We start from the raw sequence: 26,207 nt of genomic DNA on the forward strand, positions 1-26,207 counted from the left end.
GAGGGGGGAGCGAATCTTTGTCTTTCTGGAAGACTTCGCAGTTTTTTCTTGGATTTTTCTGTTTGCGCATAGTCACTTTAAGATGTTTTCTTGTTCATTTTTTTGTTTGTTGCGGTTGCACCCGATTCAAGAGCCGAATGGCTCACATGGCTATACCTAATAAATGAAACTGAAATGTATTTGTATTTAATGGCTTGCGCGCTCAGAGCCAAACGCATGGCTCGGAAACAGACATAAAAGTGACGCAAACAGCACCCTGGGCCCGTGGCCGGGCCGCCACAAACCGACGACAGTCTGCACCGACGACGCAGGAGACTGCGAAGCGAACCCCCACGTGGCTCCATCCCCCACCCCCACCACTATCGCCATGTGCGTCTCTGCTTTGAGCACCCCCCGCCACCTCGGAATTCTAAAGCTGCGCGCTCCCCCAGAACCCCTCTCCTCCTCCTCCTCATTCTTTGAGCTTTGTCTCTAAAACTGAAGAAAGAAAGAAGGAGCGAGAGGGAGACATTCCTCTCGCTCCCACTCGCAGCCTCTGTCTCGCCCCCCCCACTCCGCAGGCCATCCTCCCCCACAGCCACCATCCCCCACCATCACCACTCACCACTCCCCACCACAGCCACCACCCCCCACCATCACCATCCTCCCCCACAGCCACCATCCCCCACCATCACCACTCACCATCCTCCCCCACAGCCACCACCCCCCACCATCACCACTCACCATCCTCCCCCACAGCCACCATCCCCCACCATCACCACTCACCACCCCCCACCATCACCACTCACCATCCTCCCCCACAGTAACCATACCCCACCATCACCCCCATAGCCACCATCACCATCCTCCTACACGGCAACTATAAACACTTCCCCACCATCCTCCATCACCATCCTCCCCCACAGCCACCATCTCCCATCACTTTCCTCCCACCAGCGTCATCTTCCCACGCGACCACCACCCTACCTCAACAACATCACCATCCACCATCAACCTAACATCGCCATCATCATCCGTGTACAGTAATTAGTTTCTCCGTGTTACCACGCGACTATAGAAGTTGTAATTACCCTCCCACCACCACCAGCATTCTCCAACCGCGAGCAACAACAACAGCAGCAAAGACAAAGAACCCCCGTGCAGCCTTAACCGACTGTTGGGGCAAGTGCTGTTAGCGAGTAGCACCTATGAAGGCTGGACAACAACACCGCCACCACCAACCACACACAACCACCATCCCTCCCAACACAACCACCACCACCATCCCCCAGTCTCCCAAGAACAACAACACCACCACCACTTATTATCCTCCCACCACCACAATCCCCTCCACCCCCTCCCCCACGCCTCCTCCTCCTCCTTAGCCGCGGGCAGCAGCAGCAGCAGCCAGCAGCTTCCCCGTGACGCGAGCTCCATCCACCCAGCCCCCCCCCAGCCCCCCCCCAGCCCAGACGCCCCCCCCCCCGCTGCCCCCCGCCCGCTCTCGCGGTGCGCAGCGATCTTCGCCTCCTCCGCCGGACAACTTGCAGCGCGCGTCTCAGACGACCCCAAGGGGAGCTGCTCCCGCCCGGGCACGAGTCGTCGCGGGGTCCCCGCGCTGCGCAGGCGATTGGAGGTCCTCCCGCAGCTGCTGCTGCTGCCGCTGTTGTTGTCGGCGAGCGCCTATTAAGGGCCACACGCGTTGGTGGCGGCGCCGCTGCTGCTGTGGCCCTCCTCCTCCTCCTCCCCCAGCTCACAGCAGCAGCAGCATCATCAGCAACAGCATCAGTGTTGGTGCCAAGCGGTGGAGTCGAGTGCGGAGCGACCCCCCGACGTGCCCGGCTGGCCACGCAGGGCGCGGAGAAAAGTTGGACGCGCAGGCGGAGCAGGGCGAGGGGGACCTCTGATGCCGGTGTCCGTGTTGGATTCTGGTGTCTGACATTCTCTCTCCGCTGCTGGCTTCGAGCCATCGTGGTCGTCAGCGATGGATCTGCTGCTGCTGCTGCTGGGCTCCGCGTGGCTCTGCGCCGAGGCGGCTCCCGTCTCCGACGAGCCGTGCTCGTGGACGGGCAGGTGAGCATCGCAATCCGCAGTGGTGGTGGTGGTGGCGGTGATGGTGGTGATGATGGTGGTGATGATGATGATGGTGGTGGTGATGGTGGTGGTGATGATGCCGTGTGGAGGAATGGCAGCCGCTGCGCAGTTCGGCTCGCACACACGCGTCGATAGCCAGCCGAGAGTTCGGGGAAGACGCCCCTCGCACTCGCTGTGGTGGTGGTGATGATGATGGTGGTGATGATGGTCATGGTGATGATGATGGTGATGATGGTCATGGTGGTGATGATGATGGTCATGGTGATGATGATGATAATGATGGTCATGATGGTGATGATGGTCATGGTGGTGGTGATGATGGTCGTGGTGATGATGGTGGTGGTGGTGATGGTGGTGTAGCATGGAGAGGCATAGCAGCGCCAGAGTGTATTCACAGCGCCAAGTCGTGGTTTATGCAGTCGGAGAGCTGCGGAGTGAATCTCAGAGCTGTAACGAGTCGGCAGCGGAGAGTTGTCCACTGTGAGATGGGCCCTCCTCGTGTGAAGCTGCTCACACACATTGAGGCTCCGTGTTGGGTGCGTGGGGCATCCGCTGCCTCTGCGTGATCATGGTGTTGATGGTGTTGATGTTGATGGTGTTGTTCTGACTCTTGGGCGACTTGCGTCTCTGACCGTGGGGATGTCGATGGATGACATCTAAACTAAACTACTAAACTAATTAATAGTTTACCACGTAAGGCCAACTGAGCTACGTGGTTCTTTATCAGACGCGACTTTGGCCACGAGTGAGAGCTCTGCGAAGTGGCTCCTCTTCATCGCCGCGTGAACATTTTTGGCAGCCGAAGCGTCTAAAGGCGCGACGTTGTTTCTGAATGACGACCCGAACAGCAACAATCGACGCGACGACGGGAAGAGAGACACCGCGAGCTGCAAATGAACATCAGACGAGGTAGTTAACACATCGCCACCGTTCTGTGCCCGGGGTGCGTTCGTGACGACTTAGCTCGGCTGGGTCCTAGCGCATCACACCCATAGCACGAGGTACGGGGAGAGCGAGAGGGAGAGACGTGAGGATGCAGACAGACACGGGGAGACAGACACCGGGAGAGAGAGAGACGTGGAGACACAGGGAGGAGGGATGGAGTGACACGTCGAGAGAGACACGGTCACAGAGAGACACGAGGAGGATGAAGTTCCTGTGGGGGGCGGTGGCTGGGACCCCCGTTTAAGGCCCCCGCCGTGGACGGGAGTCAGAATCTCTTCTTCATTTGTGCCGGAGGAACCCGATGTGCCGTCAAGCTCCACGGACGTGCGGTAGTTCTCGCAGATCTTCCCAATCGCGACGACCCGGGCCGGCGTCGGGGGGGGGGGGTCGGGGGGCATCCGCGGGGCGTCTCCGATCGCCACCAAAACCCCGTCTCGCCCGCGGGTCCGGGACGCCGCCGCCGCTATTTGGGCGCAGAGTTGTTGAGTTGTGAGTTCATGGGACGGAGGGCGAGTCACGGTTCGCAGCCGTCCTGTTCACTTCGCCAACGACAGGGTTTGCAGTTCACTTAATTCCGATACGTGTCGTGTGTGTGTGAGCGAGTGTGTGGGTATGTGTGTGTGTGGATGAGTGTGTGTGGGTGTGTGTGTTCACGTATTTGTGTGTGTGTGTACGTGTTGTGTTGTGTGTGTGCACGTGTTGTGGGTAGCGGTAGTGTAGCGGTTAGCGCGCTGCGCTACGAACCCGGTGGCCCGAGTTCGATTCCCGCTCACGGCCACCACCAGTGACGATTATCTGAACCGGTCCTGGGCGTCCCTAGGTCGACTCAGCATCAAATGAGTACCTGGTGCGGTATGTAAACATCAAAGGCGGTCGGGCGTGGTGCTGGTCACCCATCCCCTCGTGTGCCGTTCCGGCCTTCATAGGTGCTCGCTAACAGCACTTGCCCCTACAGTCCGTTAAGGGGCCGTCCATAAATAACGTCACGCGATTTTAGACCCCCCCTCGTCACACGGCGTACAAAAAGTCAGACCCCCCCTCAAATATGACGTCACAAAGCTCTGCCCCCCCCAAACCATATTTCCATTTTGAAAATAAAACATGCTTCAAATCGCTTTAAACTATTGCCATTGTAGTGATGTGGCGCTGCACTCTGATGTAGGAGAAAACATTTATTGAAAAGTCTATTTAATTAAGTAGAACGTGTTGTCTATATTTATTTAAAGTTGCGCATTTTGATGTGACGTCACATTTCTCAACCCCCCCCCCCACTCGTCACACATCGTCACAAATGTCTGACCCCCCCCCCAGGTGCGTGACGTCATTTAGGGACGGCCCCTAAGGATATACGGGGGATCTGTGTCTTTGTATTGGTATGTGTATATGCGTATATTTATAACTATTTGTATGTATGGGAATGCGTGTGTTTACATTGTTTTTGTATACTATATATGGGAATGTGTAATTTATGGTTATGCGTGTATATGAATCAAGTTTGTGTGTATATATGTATGGGTATGTGTGTGTGAATGGGTACATGTGCTTGCATGTGTATGGGGAACGGTGGCATAGTGGTTAGCGCTACAAACCCGGGCGACCAGAGTTTGATTCCCGCTCACGCCAGTGGCGATTACCTAAACCGGTTCTGCGCCTCCCCTAGGTCGACTCGGCCTCGAATGAGTACCTGGTGTGATGTGTAAACATTGTCACCGGGGAAACAAAGGCGGTCGGGCGTGGTGCTGGCCACCCACCCCCTTGTGCGTTGTTCCGGCCTTCATAGAAGTGCTACTCGCTAACAGCACTTTCCCCTACAGTCTGTGAAGGCTACACGGGGGATCTTTGTCTCGAGTGTGCGTGAGAGATCTAGGAGGGCGACTTTGTCTACTGCTGTGCCTTCTGTACTCGGGCCGGCCACCTTCTGCTGTCATTTCAAAGATTAATTGGAGCTTACAAACATAACAATAATTAACTGTTTTATTGTATGACTCTTTGTCAGGAAGCGGCCTGCATTCGGGTTTTTATTTTAAAATGTTTTAAACCATTTACTGATGAGTGTTCATGATACGTGTGGGAGGAAACCGGAGCGCCCAGAGAAAACCCAGGCGCATGAGGGGGCAACGCTCGATCCCCGTACAGATGGAAACCGATGGAAAAATAGTCCGCTTGCTGTACCACCTTCTCCTGGCGAGCCAGGGCACGGCACCTCCTCGACGCGCAGGGGAACGGAGTTTCGCAACCGCCGTGCGGTGATCCACCAACCCTCGCTGCCGCCTCCACAGTGCTGCATGACTACAGGCCTCCTGCGGAGCCACCCACACAACACAATGGCAACTTTGTCTCTCTGCCTTTGTACCCAAACTCTCATCGTAATCCTCACGAATTAAGACGCCCTCAAGCGAATTGTAGCCCGGAGTACGTTTCCGATTTGAGGCTCCTGGCACGATCCCCCCCCGTCCCTACCGAGCGTAACGTCACTTTCCTCTCCCCGCATCTTATCGCTCAATTTGCATTCCACTTTGTTGCAATGCCACAGCATCAAGTCCTGTAAATGAGGAGAAACCCACGACACTGTCACAGAACGATCAGAACAATGCGGGAAAAACCCCACGAGATTCGAACGTGTTCAGGAATGCACTCAACAACAACAACCATCAACAGTTCCCGAAGAGCTGCATCGTGGAGAAAATCGACGCCGTGGGGCGGGAGGAAGAGGCGGCACTTGTGGAGCTCTGCACAGCGAGCGTTGCGCCCCACCCCCCCGTTGCCAGAGGTTGGCCACGGAAGTGGCCGTCGCAGACCTACGTCTGAGGGTCGCTTTGTGCCCTGCAGAGAGCGTTGGCTGGCATGGGCGCTCCTCAATCATCACCCCCCCCGCCCCCTTTGTCAAATGCCCACCGCCTCCCCCCCCTTCTCTTCATAGCCCCCTCCTGAGCCCCCTCTGGCCCATGAGCCTCAGTGGTGCAGCGGCTGCACGGACTTGAGCCGAATTCAGCGCCGAGCCAAATGTCACGCGATGGGACGCCTCCGCGTGGTCGCCATTGGTGCCTGAGCTCAGACACAAACTGGCGACGACGCCGCCGCTGATTCTGTTGCTGCGTTGGCATTGGCAGCGGTGCACGGGCACAAATAACAACAACAACTGGACACGTTCACCAATGAACGACACCGCGTGCATGCATGCGTGGACTTTAAAGGAAAGCGAAGACAACCGGTGACGATTTGCGCTATGACCCTTCCTCGTGGCACTGTGTTTGAGAAGTAGATTTAATTAGTAGTTTAATTAGTAGGTTTCGATAATTAAATGTAGGTTTAATTGCGGGAAGCTGAATCTCAGATTTGAACCGAGTGAGAACTCAGAAGTGTCAGCTCTGTGTAGATGGCCCCTGAGCCACTGGTAACCACCTCATCGCCTCCGGTGACCCCATCGCCACCGGTGACCTCATCACCACTCATTCTGCGATGGGTCCCAGCCCTCCTGTTCTCCACGTAGCGTGCACATCGCCTCGCTGCGTGGAGCAGGCAGGGGGTGCCTTGGCCTCCCCCCTGGTGGCCAGAGCTACGAGTTTGACAACCACCATGAGATTTGTTTTCAACAATAGTGTACAAGAACTTATTTAAAACGGAGCGCCACGACGGAGTTGAATGTTCAAGACCGTGAGCGTAACGATCTCATTACATAAGAGGAGCTGCGATATATAATAGCCTACGGTGTGACCGTGCAAGACAAATCAAATATTGGGGCCCCCATCTGACTGATTGCTACACACCCTGAGCTGATAATGTAGTCATTACGCCACTGGTTGTAAGACATGATAACTTCAATGCAGTTCTACAGGAACTAGTGGTTTCCTGCGCGAGGCCGAGAGCAGCTTGCGCAGAGCACGGGGTATGCGAGTTGTCGTCGTGTTTCCGCCCTGCGCTGCGATGAGTTTTTCTCGGCAACTCGGAGATTGGAGCCCCTCGACCTGTGCAGCGGGAGGCCTCGTGGAGTGCGCAACCAGTGACGCGGCGCTCGAGTGTGCAGGTGGTGCAGCTGCTGCACCACTGGGGTCCCTGTGCCAGAGGGGGCCCAGTGGGCTACGAAGAGGGGGCGGGTGGTGGGCATTTGACAAGGGGGGGGGGAGGGGGGGTGATGATTGAAGAGCGCCAATCCCAGCCCATTCCTCGATGAGTTTTTTTATTGCTTTGCAATTGTGAGGAAACCGGAGACCCCAGAGAGCGCCCAGAGGGCAGCAGGGGGACAGCGCCTAGAATCCACGCGGACGAGTCGGGTGGCGGCGGCTGCTGCCCGTAACCCAGTGCCGTGGAGGCAACAGCGAGGGTTGGTGGCTCGCCGTACGCCGTAACGCTCTGACCCGCCCCGACTGGACATCCGTGAAAAAGAGCTTGATAGCTCATCGGATTCCTCCAGTGTAAATAAATATTCTCATTTTCGATTCTGAAGTGCTGTGAAACTCCCCTTCCTGTGGGCATCAAGGGAGGTGCCGTACCCCAGCTCACCAGGAGAAGCCAGTACAGAAAGTGTGGCGTCTACCTGTCCCTTCTATATGGGATGGAGTGTTTCCCCCTCGCATGCGTGGATATTCACCTAGTGCTCCGGTTTCCTCCCACATGTAAACACGGAGTTATTGGCTGACAACTAATTTATGCATGGAGGGCCGCAGAGCTTGGGCAATTGGCTGTCGCCTTTTGCTTGCCCGTGGTTCCTCGTGTCTCCGAGTCGTTCTCTCTCTGCGAGAGTGACGACTGTGTGGCCGCACGCCACAAGTTGAGATTACTATTTATAATGATGAATCAAGAGTGGCTGTCCGGAGTGTGGCCCATGCTCTCGGCAGTGTCGGTTAGGGGACCCGACTCGGTGCGTTTACATTCTGTGCCACGTGTCCCCACCCCCGCCCGCACCCTGACATCAAAAGACGAAGATCTCCCCGTGTAACCTGAACAGACTGTTGGGGCAAGTGCTGTTAGCGAGCAGCACCCGTGAAGGCCGGCACGGCACTTCCGATAATGACGATGTCGCCTTGTAGACGTGCCCACGCCGGCGACTCCTGCCGACGATCGGTCCGAGCAAACCTCGGCCCGAGGGATTCGAACTCGTCGACCCTGTGGTCCGGAGCGGGGCCGCCGCTCCCCCGCTCCGCCGAGGTTTCGGGGGAGGCGTCAGCTCGGCGCTCCGGCCCGAGCCCCCGCGTGACCCCGCTCTCCTCCGCCGTCTCTCCTCCGCCGTGTTTACCAATATCCCCCCATTCAGATGCAAATGTGGGCAGTGACGCGTCGCCCGGCTCCTTTCACTGGCCGCCCTTTCTCCCCCGAAACCGCGCAACCCGCACTTTCCCACCGAGCACCGCACGGCTCCTGCATTAATTACGTCTCATAAAGGAGCGCTCACAAGAGCCCTTCGTTTCTCTTTACCCTTCGCCACCCCCCCCTACCCCCTCCGTGCCCCCCCCCCCCACCATCATTCGACGGCCGCGGTCGCATCCCCGTGAGAACGGATTCGCAATCGCGACCCCTGGTTTAGGGAATGTTGGTGACGAGGACCATGCGTGGACTGGGCCACATGGTGTCGATTTTTTTAAACTTTTCTTTTTTTACTTTTGACGACACCCCCCGTGCTCACTCCCCGATGAAGCTCAGGCTCAGGTTTGAGCAGCGAAACATCACCGTGTGCGTACTCTCCGATGGCGAATTCGCGACCGCGAAGAGCCTCCAGCCGCCGCCCGCTGAGGAGAGGAGCTTCGTCGGTCGGAATTTCGATGAAGCCGTGGGGCACGCCAAGCACCACCACCGTCCCGCCGGGCGGCGGAGGGTTCACCACGCGACTCTTGGGTCTATCGCCACGGTGTGGCCCCAACGCTGGAAAATAAACGTGGACCATTGATGTTTTTTTTTTACACCAAGAATTTAGTGTTCTAAGTTATGGAATTGGCTCAAACACGCCAAGTGCAGGGGGGGCCCTCTAAGACGAGCCTTGAGACTCGGTAAAAGGCGTTTTCTTGAATAGCATAACTGGCATTACAGCTCAGCCCAGAAGAAGGCCCCGTCGCCCGAGTTTATAGTCTGCCTGCGACTACGGTGGTGCTGCAGCGATAGTGCAGGCGGTGCCACTGCACTGGGACACAATCGCGTCTGTCCCGGTGCAGTTGCACCGCCTTCACACCCAGAGGGGTCCCAGGCTGTGGGGTACAAAGAGGTGGGGGAAACTCTCGGGGAGGGGGGGGGGGGCATTAAATTCCCCGCACCAGGACCCACGCCCCCCGGTCACCCTGCGCAACTCTCCTGCCGCGTCGATCCGCGCCTCTTGTTGTAGGGCAGCGTCAGCGGTGAACGTGGCTCAATGTGGGGGGGTGGTGGGGGGGCAGTGCATAACCTGTTGAATAATGGACGGCATCCACGTGTGTGTGTGTGTGTGTGCTATGGGGAGCAGTGGTGCACCGGTTAGCGCGCTGCGCTACGAACGCGCCGACCTGAGTTTGATTGCCGCTCACGGCCAACACCGGTGACGATTATTTGAACTGATCCTGGGCCTCCCCTAGGTCGACTCAGCCTCAAATGAATACCTGGTGCGGCATGTAAAATCATCGCCACTGGGGAGACAAAGGTGGTCGGGCGTGGCGCTGGCCACCCACCCCCTCGTGAGCCGTGCAGGCATTCATATGCGCTCACTAAACACAGTCTGTTAAGGCTACACGGGGGATCTTTGTCTTTTGTGTGTGTTGCGCAGCGGGCTCTCCCAGAATCCGCGCTCCGTCTCGCAGATCTACCTGCGCTGCACCCAGGGCTCCGTCGACTGGCTCTACCCGCAGGGAGCCCTGCAGATCCAGCTGCCCGTGCCCCCGCCGCCTTCCCCAGCGGCGACTGCGCCGGCGACGCTGCCGGGCGACCCGGGCGCCGGCGAGGCGTCGCTGTGCGTGCGGGCGGCGCGAGGCTCCCGCGGCGCCAGCGTGTTCGCCGAGCAGCCCTGGGGCCTGGAGCTGCTGCTGGCGGAGGCGGAGGCCCCGGGGAGGGTGCGCTGCACGCCGCTGCCCCTGGGCCGGATCTACGTGCAGGCGGCGCCGCAGACCGACATCAGCCGCCACGTCGCGCGCTTCCGCTTCGAGCTGCGCGCCGCCGGAGACACCAACGGCGTGGACGCCGGGCGCGGTGAGCAGCGGTGGAGGGTGGGGGGGTGGTGGGGGAGCGGGGGTGGGGTGGTGGGGGGGTGGTGGGGGGTCCCACATGTGTCCTGGGGAGCGGGAGAGTTGGGACGAAGGCACGGCTCGTCCGAATACCGGTCTCCCCCACGCTTCACCGACACGGTGCAGGTCGGCAGGGTCGTTGGGTCTCAGCCGTTGGGCCCAATCGTGATGACCAAAACTATTAAAACTAATCTTGAACTATTTTTATTTGACCAGGTAAGGCCCACTGAGCTACACAGCTTTTTTTCAGAAGCGGCCTGGCCACAAATGATAGCTCAACTAAGTGGCTTTTTCCTCGTGTGGACATTTATTGCAGCCAAACATTCTAAACGCGCGATGTTGTTTCTAAATGTGGAGAGACAAAAACACCTGGAGAATAGGCAGAGAAAAATCCACGCGACCACGGGGAGAGAGACACCGCGAACTCCAAATATACAGCAGCAGGCGTCAGGGTTTAGGTCGAACCCAAGACCTCTGGTATACCAGGGGCGAGGTAGTTAACATCTCCTAGCCACCTCCAGACGGGCACTGCCACCTCCTGGCTGCGCATCCCAAACCCTGCACCTACAACACCTGGCACGCCTCAGTGGTCACTCAGAGAGCGAGTCACCAGGCCCCCCGCCTGCTTGGCCTTCGCCCATCCAGGGATCATGTGGACATCTATAGCAGACAAATACTTTCAACGTGTTTCTAAATGTAGAGGTAAAAACCTGAGGACCCAGAGAAAAATCCACACGACCATAAGGAGAACATGCAGACTCCAAATATACAGGCATCAGGGTTGGGATGGAACCCATGACCTCCTGTATACCAGGCGAGGTAGTTTACATTTCCTAGCCACCGTGATCATGATGACAGAGAGAGACGCAAACAAATATACAGCAGGCATTATCAGGGTCGGAATTGAACTCGCGACCTCCTGTATACCAGGCGAGGTGGTTATCTCGCCACCGTGGTGCCCATTCCACCCGATACCATCACGTTTCGGAGGTTGAGTCGAGTGCGATTGCTACCTGGATCGGAGACTGCCGGGGAATGTCGCAGCTCTTTGTCGGCATTGGCTGCGAGGTGACCAGAAGGTGACAGTCCACCGAGGAATGACTCAACTCTCCCTTCATACCAGTGAGTGTCACCTCCTCGTATTAGCGCTCGAGTTTGTCTCCAAGTTCTCGGGTTTCCTCCCACAAAAAACCAAACAGATATTATTATGAATTATGAACAGATGTCGCCATCGCTCACGATCCCGCGACATATGTATGCATTTTGAACTTCTTTCGCGCCGTACTTAGCCAACCGTGCTAATCGGAGGTACTGTGCCAAAATCCCTCCTACTCCCTGCACGGGCGCCGATCTCGTCGCTCCGTCGCCCCCCCGGTCCCGTCCATGGGCCAACAAAAAGCCCCTCCAGCCGTGGTGTTTCTCCCTCCCAAGCCCCACTTACTTTCCATTAACAGCCGTGACAAAGATGTCACGGCTGTTATTACCGCCCTTTAATTGTGCCCCATCATTTTCTAATTTTGGATTTAGGTCATTCGCGCTCTGCTGCACTCAGCCCCGCGACGCCTCGCAGCCTCTGCACAAAAACGGAAGCTGCTGCTCGGCTCCCGCGTTAGTGGTGAACCTCCGCCGTTTTTGAATCGTCGTTTTATCCAGGTCGGCGCGATACCGACGTGCAACATCGACCGGCTTGCCCCCGTTGCACGACGGAGAGCGCACATCCTCCAGACGTGGGATTTTTACCGAATAAATATACTCGCGCTCAGGAAGCAACGAATACATTCGGTGAGACCGCTCGTGAGCGCCAAAGCATCTCCCCGGGACGGCGACATCACCTGGCCCCGAGCGAGAATCGGCAACGCCTCTGGGTTTTCGGCCGCTCGAGTGGCCTCGATGGCAGTGCTCCACCCCTTCCCCCCCCCCACTCACGATGCCAACGGCCTCCCTCAGCCTCGCACTGCCCCAGCAAAGTTATTTCTGAAGTTATAAAGCACCCGCAAAACGAGATCGCATCACCGCGATCCTCCGATCCCTCCACCGGCCCCCAATCCAATCAACTTCAAAGATCGCAGCACTCGCTAGATTTCGATACCCTCCAAGGACTGGTCCCAGCCGACCTCGCCCCTCCCATCTCACTCCGTACACTCTCCTCCCTCTCCCCTCCCACTCTACTTCCCTCCACGCATTATCGGCTCCAGCAACTAAGATCACACCATAAGTTGAATTGGACATGCTTTACCACGCTGCCAGCGATACGTTCACAGCATGGCCAAGCTTTCAGTCTCGGCGCTGCCACGGTCTCGCCACGAGCCACACCGCCGCCTCCACCGCATCAACAGCAACAACAACAGCAACAACAACAGCAACAACAACAGCAACAACAACAGCAACAAAATCTCGTCGCATTTGCATAGACAGTACGGCAGCACTCGGGTGGGTGGGGACGCGGCCGCAGTGTGGCTCCCGTGGCGGCTGCCCTGGCGGCTGCCCTCCGCGGACACCAAACGTGTCCCGCCCGTGACGTCGCCACGTGTACGCCGTGGTGGGGGGGGGGGAACGGCGCCTCGCCTCACAGTCACGAGGGTGCACATTTCAAATCCCGTTGGAGGCGAGGGTCTCAACGACGAGAGCAATGTCGCCGCGGGCCATCGCCGAGCGACGTCACCTTCTCTGACCGACGCCCGCCGTTCGCCCACCGTCGCTCGTCCTTCTGTCAGCTCGTTGGCCCACGCCAGCAGCCCGCGGCCATCACTCGCCGCAGCTCTCTCCCCCGGTACATAAACTGGTTTTTCCCCACTTTCCCACCACCAACCCCCCTTAGTCCCCTCCGCTCATCAGTAATGCCTCTAAAGCTGTCGCCGATGGCGCACGACACACGGCTCCGCTGCCTCGGAGGTGAAAAACACCGATTCAGGTCTGCCGCAATAAATCCTCGCAGTGATCCAGCGCAAGTGACAGTTGCGACGTTTTGTCTCTGAAAGCCAGTGGGGGGGCGGGGGGTGAAACAGATAGAAGAAGAGGGCGCTTATTTTTCACCGCCTCCCGACGTCTCGGGTGAAACGGGCTGAGGTTATTAGCGTGTCGCTCACGAGAAGTCAAAATGTTTTGAGGATGGCACAATGGAGACCCCCGGACACCTTTCGTAGCGTCGTCACCGCACGGCCCCCCCCCCCCCTCCTCCGACGGCTCCTCCGGGGCTTGAGCCGGGGCCTCGCAAATAATCGGCGAGTCAAACGCGGCTCTGGCGACGGCGTTGACAGCGGAGCCGAAGCGCTCCCAGACAATCGCGGGCAATCGCCGTTTTAACTCGGATTATTATTTTTTCGCACGCACTGACACACACTGCGCTTTTACGAATGCCTTCGTGAAGACCGTGTAACCCATATCTGCTAATGGAAAGTATTTGCGTGCTGGCTGTTGAATATTTCGCTGCCAGCGTGGTGCACAGCACCGCCTCCAAACCGTCGCTGGGATTCCAATGTTGCTTTTGCGCTGGCACGAGAGCGGCTCTCTGAGCGAACGAAATATTGCGTCGATTAAAAAGAGAAGGGAGCGACACCCCCCCCCCCCCCCTCGCGAACGCTCGCACGCCTCCGATGCAGCGATCTCTGCCCTAACTAAGGGGGAATTGTTCTTTTTTTCCTGCCGTGTATTTTGCAGACGAGTGCCGGCCCTGCACGGACGCCGAGATCCTGCGGTCGGCTTGCAGCAGCGACTTTGGTGAGCGCATCCCCCGCCACCCCCCCCCCGCCCGCCCTCGCCCCCCCCCCCCCGCACCACCACTCTCACGATCCGCCACGAGCGTCGCTCAAAATATTTTCTGTCCAGCACGCGATAAATTATTGTATCCTTTTATTAAAATAAGACAAAAAATCCACGTTCCTATGATGGTAAAAAGTAATGATAATGTCTTGATAGCATCGGTGTACATCGTAATGTAGCGATGATGTAATTATTTTTCTCGTGAAGTGTTATTTTATTTGTGTAGGCCATATCTTAAATCAGGCTTTTTAACCCTTTCCCATTCCGAAACGTCTGCAAGTCGCAGGGCGGGGTCCCGTTCACCGCAGACAACTGTAGCGACACGACCACAGCACTCTACGATAGCTAGCGCCAAACTGTGCCACATGCCCTCCCGCACGGCCTTGTGGGAGCCTCGGTACCAATTAAGTTATTTTATTTGGTGTTTAATTGCCAAGTGGGGCAGCCACGATGGCGAGTTGTTAACTACTTCACCTGGTATACAGGAGGTCACGTGGATTTTTCTCTGGATCCTCCAGTTATTCCTTCCACATTTAGAAACATGAGTTTCGAGTCAAGGAGCATTAACCATGACATTCACTCCGGTCATCCTCGCAGCACCTAACAAAGACGGTCACTGCATCGCGCGCTTTTAGGTCCGCTTCTGCGGCCATCTGGAATGCCCTTCCTACCGATATTAGGGACCCACTGGAGCTATACACTTTTAAATCCAGATTGAAAACGAACTTCTTTAGAACTACTTTTTGTGTTTAGTTAGTTGTCCTTCCCCCGCACCTACTATTAGCACGGTTGGCTACGTACGGTGCGAAATAAGTTAAACATACGTACAGATTATTTGGCTGCTGCTATACATTTTCACATCATAAGCCACTCCGCTGAGCTATCATCTGTGGCTAGGTCGCTTCTAAAAAAGAGCTAAGTATGGCATCAGTGGGCCTCATTTGGTCAAATAAAGAACATCGTTTTGTTTATAATCGCAAGTCACCATCCTGCGTTCTCACCTGTGGTCTCCCTCGGTGAGGTTCTTTATTGGCCTAACCCCTGCTGTAGGGAGCGGGGGGGGGGATTTGTGGCAAGAGCCTCTTGATTGCTCCCCGAAGCGCCACTACGACCCCCTCCCCCCTCCCGACCTTTAAAGGTCACGGCGATGCGCGCCGAACGTGTGGGAAAGTGCCGGCCGCTCGTCCGCCGTCGCTCCGGGACTGGTGGGGGGAGGTGGGGGGGGAGTTCGTTCCTCTCTCTCTCGCGCGCTCACATGCTCCAAAACGCACGAGCAAGTGAGGAATTACACTGGACAGACCGACAGCAACCTTGGCGCTTCAAAAAACGCGCTTCGAAAAACGCGCTTCAAAAAACACGTTTCACAGGGGCCAAATCGATGCGTTTTGAGTCGAGCGCAACGGTAGGGTGGGGTGGGGGGGTTAACCCTTTGAAAGTATTTAGCACTCGGCGGCCCGATAAGCACAAGCCGTTCAGATCGGTGAAATAATTCGAGGCACTAAAAATAACTCGGCGGTGGGGGGCCGGTAATAGAGAGAGCTTTCAGCGCAGTTAAGAGTGAACGATTGCCGCGCTGTTTTCACTGCTGACAATAATTTGCCCGCGGGGGGGGGGGGGAGAGAACCGTCTCCCATCCCGCGCCGCCGAAACTATTCTCGGGCCCCAAACGAGAGGAGATGATGACAGTGAGGAGTAGAAGGGGGGGGCGTGCATTGTGGTGGATCGGGCACGGAGCCTGTTGACTCTCGGGGAGCATGCTGTCCGCAGTGTTGGCTGCGTTCTTCCCCCCTGGGGCCCAACACCTGGGCCTCGCCCCTCTAATTTTCTGGGGTTTTGTTTTGCTTGCTCGACATGTCATCAGTCATTTTCTATGTTTTCTTCTTCTTTGAGATATGTATTTTTAAACTCCCTTTTAGAAAGGACCAAAAAAACTGTTTTGAACTATTATCTGTCGGGTTGAGATGTGAGTAAGAGAGCAGACGTCACTTATTCCAAAAATATAATTGACACCTTCAGTGGGGAGCCTCTGCGTGGGCCACACGGGAGCTGCGTTGACGATGGCAACGACGATGACGACGACGATGACGATGACACGTTGAGTAATGAACGGGGTTGTTTAGAGTTCACCACCCCCTCCCCCTAGCAGTGAATTGAATTGTCCAGATTCAGGGCCGCGGTTTGATTTGAGAAAAAAATATCTGTTTAGCAGCGTAATGAACGTAGCCTCTCTCGTGGCTGTGCAAGGGTTGCACGAGCCGATTGCACGCGGCAAACGTGAACACAAAATACCCAATATTAACACGCACGTATCATGACCATAAGGATGGATCCTAAAAGATGAATTAATGCGTCATTGAGTGCCTCATCATGTTAATGATCACGATGAAGATTAGTGATTATGATGACGAAGACGGTAGGGGGGATGATGTCATATAGGGAGGACTAGCAGCGGGACGTCACATTAACGCCGCTAAAGTCGTGGTGGTGATGGTGGTGATAGTGGCGATGGTGGTGATGGTGGTGTCGCATGGAGAGGCATAGCAGCGGCAGAGTTTATTCACAGCGCCAAGTCGTGGTTTATGCAGCCGGAGAGCTGCGGAGTGAATCTCAGAGCTGTAACGAGTCGGCAGCGGAGAGTTGTCCACTGTGAGATGGCCCCTCGTGTGAAGCTGCTCACACACATTGGCACTTCGGAGTGTCCGTGAGGCTCTGTGAGGCTCCGTGTTGGGTGCGTGGGCTATCCGCAGCCTCTGTGTGATCATGATGGTGATGACGAAGTTCTGATGATATTCAAGTTATAAAAGAGTTGCTTCTCTGGCTGGAGGGGGGGGGGTCAAAGGACGAAATTCTGCCTGCAGCATCCATGTGAAGATCACGACGATGACAAGGATTATTAAAGCTGTTAATGACAATTATTTGAACTGTTGATGATGGCTGTCACGGCATTAGCAATGATGACGATGAGGACGATGACGACGGTGGTATTGTCCATCTCGCCGGCAGTGATCGGGGGCCACATCCTGAGCGTGCACCCGGACCGCGACGCCGACGAGGCCGTCATCGCCGTGCGGGTGGCGCGCGTTTACCGGCACCGGGGGGACGTCGACCACCGCCTCCGCCGCCTCCTCCTCCCCCCCCCCGCCGGGGATCTCAGCGTCGGCAACGCGACCGGCGCCCAGGAGCCGCCGCCGCCGCTGCTGCTGGTGCGGACCCCGCTGCGCTGCGGGGCGCGAGCCGGCCGCGGCGAGTTCCTGCTCGCCGGCTCGCTGCACTTCGGCCGGCCGCGGCTCGACTGCGCGCCGCGCCTCCCCGACTTCCGCCGAGCGTACGAACGCGCCGCCGGCGCCGGCCCCTGCGAGATCGACGTCGGCTAGGACCCGCGCCTGCTGCCGCCGTCGCCGTCGTAGCCCCCCTCCTCGCCCTCGTAATCGTCCGCCCCGCGCGTGGGCTTCGGGTTTGTTGAGCGGCCGACCGGAGCGCCTCGCCTCCTCGTCTACTGCTGGGGAGTCGCCCCCGATGGACGCTGCCCGCGCGGAACCGTTGGGCGCTCGCGAGCCGCGGTGCGCGTGCCGCACGTGCCGCACGGCGTGGCGAGCACTCGCCGACTCGCCGTACGGAGTTTGCCATCGACAAAGTTCGCGATGGGTTTTGCGTCTCCTGTGTGTATATATATCCGGGCTACGGCTCCAGCAGTAAACGTGAACGCTTCCCGCAAAGAGACACCGCTTGTAGCGAGGAAGACAGAATAACAGGATTGTGCCATTAATGGGAATGTGGAATTTTCCGCGATTGGCCAGGGACCATCGGTGGACACAAGCGAGCGTCGCCCAACATCCGATTTTACTCGGAGCCTCTCGCTTTATTTTGCATTGTGTACAGTACGGTCAGCATTGGGACTGCCAATCCAACTTCCTTCGTGAACAAAAGCAACTCGCGTCTTCTTGGCATTCAATTAAAACGAGACTGCAAGCTGCTGCTACCGCCGCCGCCAATTATGATTGAGCCACATGCGATGAGCATCGTGCAAACAACTCGGGCCATGGAGAGGGCGCGCCCTGCACGACGGTTTGCGGTCATCGCCAGCTCAGCCCCGAGGTGGAAAGTAGCTCAAAGGAGAGGGCGAATTCGTTGGAGGGCGGTGGGGGGGGGAGAGAGGGAGGCGGGGGGCCACCCACGGGAGTGGCTGTGGGGAGCGATGGGGTTTTTATAGCGCGCCGAGGGCTCATAGAGAACGCGCTGTGCCCGTGCTCGCAGCTGACATTTTTGAGCGAATGGAAAAAATCGGAATCGAGCGACAACTTTGCCGAGAAGAGCGCGGTGATTATTGTGTTTTGGCTATTTGTTTTATTTACAGGGGTGACCCGGGCTACGGCGTCTTAAAGTTTCGCAAAACCTGCTCGGCAACATAATGGAGCAATGCATAAAAAGAAAAATGCCGTGAAAGCTTCAACGGCATTAATAACTGACAAACGATAGAGGAGTTTAATGGGGGATCTGAAACATAAAACTCAATAATTGGGCCACGATTTTCAATGGTCTGTCAATCAATGTGCGTTGGTGAATGTTAAAAATGTGGTACAACTCTTGAGAATCGAGGCGGCACCACGGGACTTGTGTCACGAGTGCTGGTGGTGCAGACAATGACGATGATGACAACGATGATAGTAAAACGTTGAGTAATGAACGAGGTCGTAAGAGTTCCCACCCCCCTCCTCCCCCCAGCAGTGAATTTAATTGCCCAGATTCAGGGTCGCGGTTTGATTCGAGAATCAATAATGTGTTTAACAGCGTAATGAACGTAGCCTCTCGAGTGACTGCAAGGGTCGCACGAGCTGATCACACGCAAAAAATATTGAATGCAAAATACCCAACATCAACAGGCACAGTTATACGCATGTATAATGACCATAAGAATCGATTTTGATCCATGAATTAATGCGTCGTTGCGTGCCTAGTCGTGATGACGATGAAGAATAGTGATGATGATGAAGGTGGTAGCGGTGATGATGTTGTATGTAAAGCAGGACGTTACATTAACAAGTCTTTATTAAGAACCAAGGATCCAAACATTCAGCACAGGCAGCAGCATCTATCTTGGCTTCTACCTCAACAGCATTGTGCCTCCCAGCCTCCTCTCCCTCACCTCCTCACCACCCCTCGCCTCGCTTACTTCCTGCCCGTGTCATCTTTCACCATTGTGTTCGTCTGCTGGACGTCTGTGAAAAAGAGCTTTATAGTTCATCGGATTCTTCCAGTATAAATATTCTCTGAACTCTCCCCAGCTCGATCGGAGGAAGAAAAACCTCCTTCCCGCCATCTGCCGCATATGTGTCACTGTGCCGGGCATTCGTGTCAATGATGTCGTTTGGGCGTGAGAAATTATTTAACTTTTTTGCGTAGGTGTCACTTCAGGAGACACGGTGCCACTCCTCTGAGGACGGATTTCCTAATTGTCTCCCAATCCGCCGTGTCCCGATGATCACACATTTCAACTGCAATCCCTTACGAGCATGTTATTTCATTCAGAACACTGCTTGTGCACTGGCTGCTGGATATGAGTTCGACTTGGCGCTGCGGTGGCGAGATGTTAACTACCTCGCCTGGTATACAGTAGGTTGGGGGTTCGATCCCGACCCTGACGCCTGCTCTATATTTGGAGTTTGCATGTTCTCCCCGTGTTTGCGTCCATTTATCTCTGGGGTCTTCCGGTTTTTCCCTCCACATTTAGAAACATGTGTTCTATAGTATTTGCCTGCTAGAAATGTCCACGTGATAAGCCACTTCATTAGGCTATCATTTGTGGCCAGGTCGCTTCTGAAGAGCTGTATAGCTCAGCGGGCCTTACCTGGTAAAATAAAAATAGTAAAATAGTGAGTGAATCCACGAGGTCTTGTGACACATTTGTTGGTTCATTTGGGGCAGTAATTAATCCACTTGAGCCGGACCAAAGGACACGATGACAGGTCCCATAAATGTGTGTGGGTATGAGAAGTGTGCGCAAACAGGTGTACTGCATGTGCCTACTACAAAAAAAAACATCACCGTGAAATTTCAGAGGTCATGTCACCACTGACCCAAAGAGTCTGTTTGACCGCGTTTTCAGCATGATGGTCGGTACATTGCTGATGGAGGGGGCAAGTTCCAAAAGAGAGATCCAGGGCCCCCAGGGAGTTGGGCCGGGGGGGGGCTGTCTTTTTGTCCCCAGTGAATGAGGGAGCCCCACACGTATTGATAGCCATCGCAATGTCGACGATGGTGACGCCAAGCGCGATGCTGTCAAAAGGACGTTTTGTAATTCAGTATTACCTGAAAACACTGATGCCTGTGAGGGGCACTTTCTCACATGGGAGAAGCTCACCTGTTGTGTATATATGTGTGTGTACATATGTGTGTGTATATATGTCAGCTTGCAATTATGCTCGGGATGTTGCCACGGTGTGATGGTCAGCACACTGGACTTGCAATCCAGAGGTCGCCGGTTCGACCTCCCAAGCACGACGGTTGAAACAATGGAGCCGTTTCTTAATATCCTCTTGCCTTTGTCCACCCAGCAATGTCCATATGCACCACAGCTAGTCCATCGGCAGGTTGCATGTGCGGTAAAGTGTCGGTACTTCCAAGACGTCTGGCCAGCGTGAAAGAGTAGGCCAAATACCCCGCTAGTGGAGGCCCTTTGATGAGCAATAAAAATTGAAGGGCTGCTGATTCACCCTCAAGCTCCGTGTCACCATCCTCTGTTTTGTCTTATCCTGCACCCTGTATTTCTTCAGCTCAAGCCAGCAAAACGCAGCTGTGCACAAGCACTCGTACGTATCGTAATCACATTCCCAAATTCACAGAGCAACCGACGTTCGGCTTGCATTTGTAAATTGACCAGTAGACTTTGGAGCAGTTTGCAAAGCCCTGGATTTTAAAAAAAAACGCACGTGATAAAAATGTTAATAGAAATGTTTTTGTAAATAAAAGAATGACGACGTTAATGACAACCCCACTCGCGAGCGAGACCGAGAAGAGATCCTTCCAGCATCACTCACGGCAGGGTTCTGGCAACTGGGATCTTTTTCGTGGCCCCTTCCTGCAGGTTATGAACGTGAGAATTGAGTGACATCTGTAAATGTCTTCTGACAGAACGCGAAGGTCTTTATCAGCTGCCCATCTGACCCGTCATCATCATCTGACGTATATCCGCTAATAAGCGAACAAAATAACCACAGTTTTTAATGTCGCGCACTATCGATATCGGTGTTACGCAAGTACTGTATACATTCTTTAAAAATAAGACGTACTTGTATTTTAATATGCTTTTTTTTAACAAAGCTTCTCGTTGAAATAAAACAAACTGATTTGTAATATTTTTTTGCACATGCAGTAAAAGTGTGTGGCGTCACTGATTAAACCGTGTAGGTCTTATCTGGTAGACTTATTTAATTTGCATGCATTACATTTAGACAAGGAGATCGTTTGTTCCTTATGATCGTGGTCTCGAAAAACCAAACAATTGGGCCTTAAGGGAAAACCAGCCAGAGACATGTGATTCCTCCGCATCACTGGAACACGGCCTTTACAAATAAATCGCCGTGCACAGTGCAACGCCAGCACAGCACATGGCATAGTGGCTGGGGGGGGAGGGAGGTGCAGGCTTGAGGGCCGGAGAGGAGGCCGAGGGGCTCGCTGCCTCCTGCCGCACGTGGTGAGCACACTGGGGCCTTCTGCCCACCCAGCAGTCTAGAAAGTGGGGGCACCTCAGGTGAATCCATCGGCAGGTGGCGCGTGGCGGTGTCGAGCTTGGGCACTCCCCGCCGATTCCAAGACATCTGGGCCAGGAGGACATATCCCCTCGAGTGGAGTCCCCCATAGCCAGCAGTGGCAAGAGCAAGCGAAACACAAACTCTCACACTGTTTTTTATTTTTACCAGGTATGGCCCACTGAGGCTATGTAGATATTTTTAAGAAGCGACCAGGCCACAAGTGATTAGCTCAATCGAAGTGGCTTATCGTCATTGTGGAATTTTAGAGCAGCCAAATACTCTGAACGCACAATGTTGATGCGACATGTGGAGGACCCGGACAAAAATCCACGCGACCACAGGGGGAGAGGACACGCAGACTTCGAATATCCAAGCATGGGGGTTGGGATCAAACCCACGACCTATATACCAGGCGAGATAGATAACATCTCGCCGTAGGGGTGCCCCAAGCTACTGCAGGACTCCGCCTTTAGCTTCACTTACAGACCCGTTTGTTGGCCCATCGCTCCATCGTGAGCGGTGCTCAATTCAACATTACATACCAGCCCAGTGGTGATCATTCCACATTCCTATGGTGCCAACTTGCTGTGCTTTCGCCACCCGGCGCTCCGCTGGGCATGCGGGTTACATGACCCAGTCAACGCAGCCTTGCCTGCCGGAGGAGCTCACCGATGGGACTTTGTCCAGATCTTGCAAGGATATGTGAGCTCCTCACACAATCCAGCCTGGTTAAACCCAGGATTGATGGTAGGCAAGCCAGCCTAAATGTTTCTAACCAGGGAAGATGTTCCATTAGGGGGGGTCCACGTTTCGCAAGCATAGAGAAGGGAGGGAATGACTGTGGCCGAGAAGACCTGAAGCTTCGTGCGGAGCGACAGACCAGGTAGCTTCCACACAGCGTTATGCAACCGATGAAAAGATAATGCCGCTCAACTGATTCGGAGTGAGACCTCTGCTGTCAAACCGGAGCCGGTCATGAGCACACTGCCCAGGTATGGGAAACTCTCCACACTCTCCACCATTGCCCTACCAGTTGGGAGTTGTGGGGGTGGAGTGTTTAATGGTACAAAATACCCAGGCAGGTGCTTAGTTTTGGTGGGGCTGATGGTAAGTCCCCACCTCTTAGTGGCAAGCTCCAGGTTCAGCAGCGCCTCCAACTCCTCCTTTGAGTGAGCAGCAATTACCAGATTATCGGCATACATAACATGGTTGAGCAATAGGGAGCCATCCATTGACCACACCTGGGCATCAATCAACCTCCCATTGTATCTGTACCAGATGGAAATTCCTCCGGTATAGCTATTGAATGCTTCGTGAACTACGTGGTCGAAATAGATGTTAAATAATGTGGGAGCCAGAGGACATCCCTGTCGCACCCCAAAGTGAACAAGGAATGGCTCCGACTCCCGGCCACGTCGTTTTAGCCGGGCCCGCTCACCATCAGGAAGGTCCTTAATGATCAGGAGCAGCGGGTCAGGAACTCCGAAAGCACGAAGAGCAACCCAGAGCCCAGGCCTACTGATGGTATTATAGGCCTTGACCAGGTCAATAAAGCAGAGATGTAGGTCTTTTTGGAAATCCCTACACCTCTATTGTAGCAGACAGTGCAGGACCGCCTTTCCCTAAAACCACATTGGGGCTCTGCAAGCCTCTCCTCAGTGTGCCTGGCAAGGAGATTCTAGATTTGAAGCTTTCGTGACTGCAAGGATTCATACTCTTAGGTTTTTTCGGTAAAGTCACGTAGGTAAAAAATAAAAAAAGAATAGAAATAAAATAATAAATCACGACGTTTCGGAGGCAACACAAGTCTCCGTCATCAGGTGGGATCGTCACAGCTAGATGTACTTCTCAAGTGAGGCAAAATTCCAAGAGTCAAGCTCTTAAATACAAGTTTATGGGGGGAGGGAAGGGGGAGGGGGTTATCTGAATGTGGAAGCCAATGAGTGGAACGTGTTGGGGGGGTGGGCAGGGCTAAAAGAGAACATTAAGTGCAACTTGTTGATGTTTTACCCGATATTGGTTGACAATCCAAATACAAAAAAGGAGAGGAGAGTGCTGTTAAACGCTGGGGGTGTCAACACTCCGTAAAGTAAAATAGTACCTGTCAAATAAGATGGTCCAAATATGTGTAGGACCACATCAATTCCAGACACCCATCCATCAGATTCACCATGGAAGTGGAGAAAGATGGCAAACTACCATTCTTAGATATTCTGTTTGAGAGGAGACCTGATGGATACTTGGGACATTCTGTTTACAGGAAAGCCACCCACACAGATTCCTACTTGAAACCTGATTCCCACCACCACCCGTCTCAAAAGAATTATCTCATCAAAACACTATACCACAGAGCTCATGGCATTTCTGACCAACACCACCTGGCCAGTGAATTAAGACATGTACATCGGGCCCTCAGGATGAACGAATACTCTGACCACACCATCCGCCAAGCTGTTTCTCCCACCATACAGAAACAGCCACTTGAAACTCCGATCAAAACTATCACATTGCCATACATAGCAGGCGTGACCAAAAAGATCTCAAAAATTCTAAACAAACATAAGATCCAAGTCCGATTAAGTACAGTACATAAAATCCGTGATCTAATTCCATCTGTGAAGGATGTCATTCCTGGCTTGCAATACCCTGGAGTCTATAAACTGAGTTGCAGCTGTGGTGATTGTTACATTGGGGAAACGAATCGTCATATCTCTGATCGTGTCCGCGAGCACAAGTCAGATCTGAAACACGGCAAAATTGAGTCTTCCGCCGTTGCCGATCATTGTTACAACGCTGTGGGTTCCCATGAGATTGTCTTTTCCGAGACCAAGGTGCTCTGCAAACCTTCTGGCTACCATCAAAGGTTTGTACACGAAGCTATCCAGATATACAAACACAGACATAACTTCAACCGTGATGATGGGTACAAACTGAGTAATAATTGGAAAGATGTTATTAACCATGCAAAAAAGATTTAACTGCACATGTTTGGACCATCTTTTTTGACAGGTACTATTCTACTTTACCGGGTGTTGACATCCCCAGCGTTTAACAGCACTCTCCTCTCATTTTTTTTGTATTTGGATTGTCAACCAACAACTCTCCTCTCCTTTTTTGTATTTGGATTGTCAACCAACAACTCTCCTCTCCTTTTTTGTATTTGGATTGTCAACCAACATCGGGTAAAACATCAACAAGTTGCACTTAATGTTCTCTTTTAGCCCCGCCCACCCCCCCCCAACACGTTCCACTCATTGGCTTCCACATTCAGATAACCCCCTCCCCCTTCCCTCCTCCTTAAACTTGTATTTAAGAGCTTGACTCTTGGAATTTTGCCTCACTTGAGACAGTAAATCTAGCTGTGACGGTCCCACCTGATGACGGAGACTTGTGTTGCCTCCGAAACGTCGTGATTTATTATTTTATTTCTATTCTTTTTTATTTTTGACCTACGTGACTTTACCGAAAAAACCTAAGAGTATGGCAAGGAGATGTTGAATAACACTGGTCAACACACTTTATCTGGCATAAGGTATTCCAACGGTTTTAAGGTCATTTTGGGGTGCTGATTCCAAATCTGGCATCAGTTTTTGTCTATCACATCAGGTTTTTGAGATATCAAATATTGCATTTTGAATAAAAACAGCAAATGTATGCTCATATACGAATAGCTAAACAGACATCCATACAAGAATAAGATAAGATACAATATACAATAATGAAACAAACATTTAATGAGCCGTAGCACAACGTTGTGAGAGTGACTGCATATCAATGTGAGTGAATGCACATTATCATGTAAGAATCGAATTGTGAAGATAAGAAAAATATGTACTAAAAGGTCATTCACAATAGTGATGTTACATCTGCATAAACGACCTCTTCTTTGACGATCTCCGATGTACAGCTTGTGGAATGTCTCTCATCAAGGACCAGCAGTAATCTGCCATCATGTATGAGTCCCATCGGCCTTGGTAACGTTCTTCCATAACTTTAATGTCTTGATGAAAGCGTTCACCTTGCTCTTCGCTCACGTGACCCATGTTCTCTGGAAACTGGGCCAAGTGACTATGTAAGTAGTGAACCTTGATGCTCATTCTACATCCAAGTGCTTGGAAACTCAAGAGCAGCTCCTCCACAATCTCTCGATAGTTGTCCGCTTTCCTGTTCCCAAGGAAATTCCGCACCACATCAGAGAATGCATTCCAAACTCTAGCCTCTGCCGCAGTCATTGTTGTAACAAAGTGTGGATCCCTGATGAGTGTTCTTATTTGAGGGCCATCAAATATTCCTGCCTTTTTCTTCTCGGCACTGAGACTTGAAAAGGTTGAACATATATAGCTGAAGCAGTCTCCAGTGTGATCAAGAGCTTTAACAAATTGCTTCATTAACCCAAGTTTTATGTGCAGTGGGGGAAATACAATTTTATTCCTATCAACCAGAGGCTCATTCTTGATGTTTTTGTCACCAGGCGTCAAACTGATTCTTGGTGGCCAGTTCTTTT

The 26,207-nt window shown here is 53.8% G+C and overlaps 1 protein-coding gene across 2 annotated transcripts; it reads left to right on the forward strand.

The window, feature by feature from the left end:
• The first annotated feature begins 1,472 nt into the window (after positions 1-1,472).
• LOC144944620 (meteorin-like) lies at positions 1,473-21,323 on the forward strand. 2 transcript variants are annotated; one of them, XM_078872943.1, is made up of 4 exons: positions 1,473-2,052; positions 9,743-10,161; positions 13,854-13,913; positions 16,959-21,323. In XM_078872943.1, the coding sequence occupies exons 1-4, from the start codon at positions 1,964-1,966 to the stop codon at positions 17,327-17,329; spliced, it is 939 nt and encodes a 312-aa protein (XP_078729069.1). In that variant the 5' UTR covers positions 1,473-1,963; the 3' UTR covers positions 17,330-21,323. The 2 variants fall into 2 exon arrangements, with proteins under 2 accessions (XP_078729069.1, XP_078729070.1); XM_078872944.1 differs by lacking the exons at positions 1,473-2,052; positions 9,743-10,161 and adding an exon at positions 12,401-12,966.
• The last annotated feature ends 4,884 nt before the right edge of the window (positions 21,324-26,207 follow it).

This window comes from Lampetra fluviatilis, chromosome 35 (assembly GCF_964198595.1).
Source record: "Lampetra fluviatilis chromosome 35, kcLamFluv1.1, whole genome shotgun sequence".
Lineage (NCBI taxonomy): Eukaryota > Metazoa > Chordata > Hyperoartia > Petromyzontiformes > Petromyzontidae > Lampetra > Lampetra fluviatilis.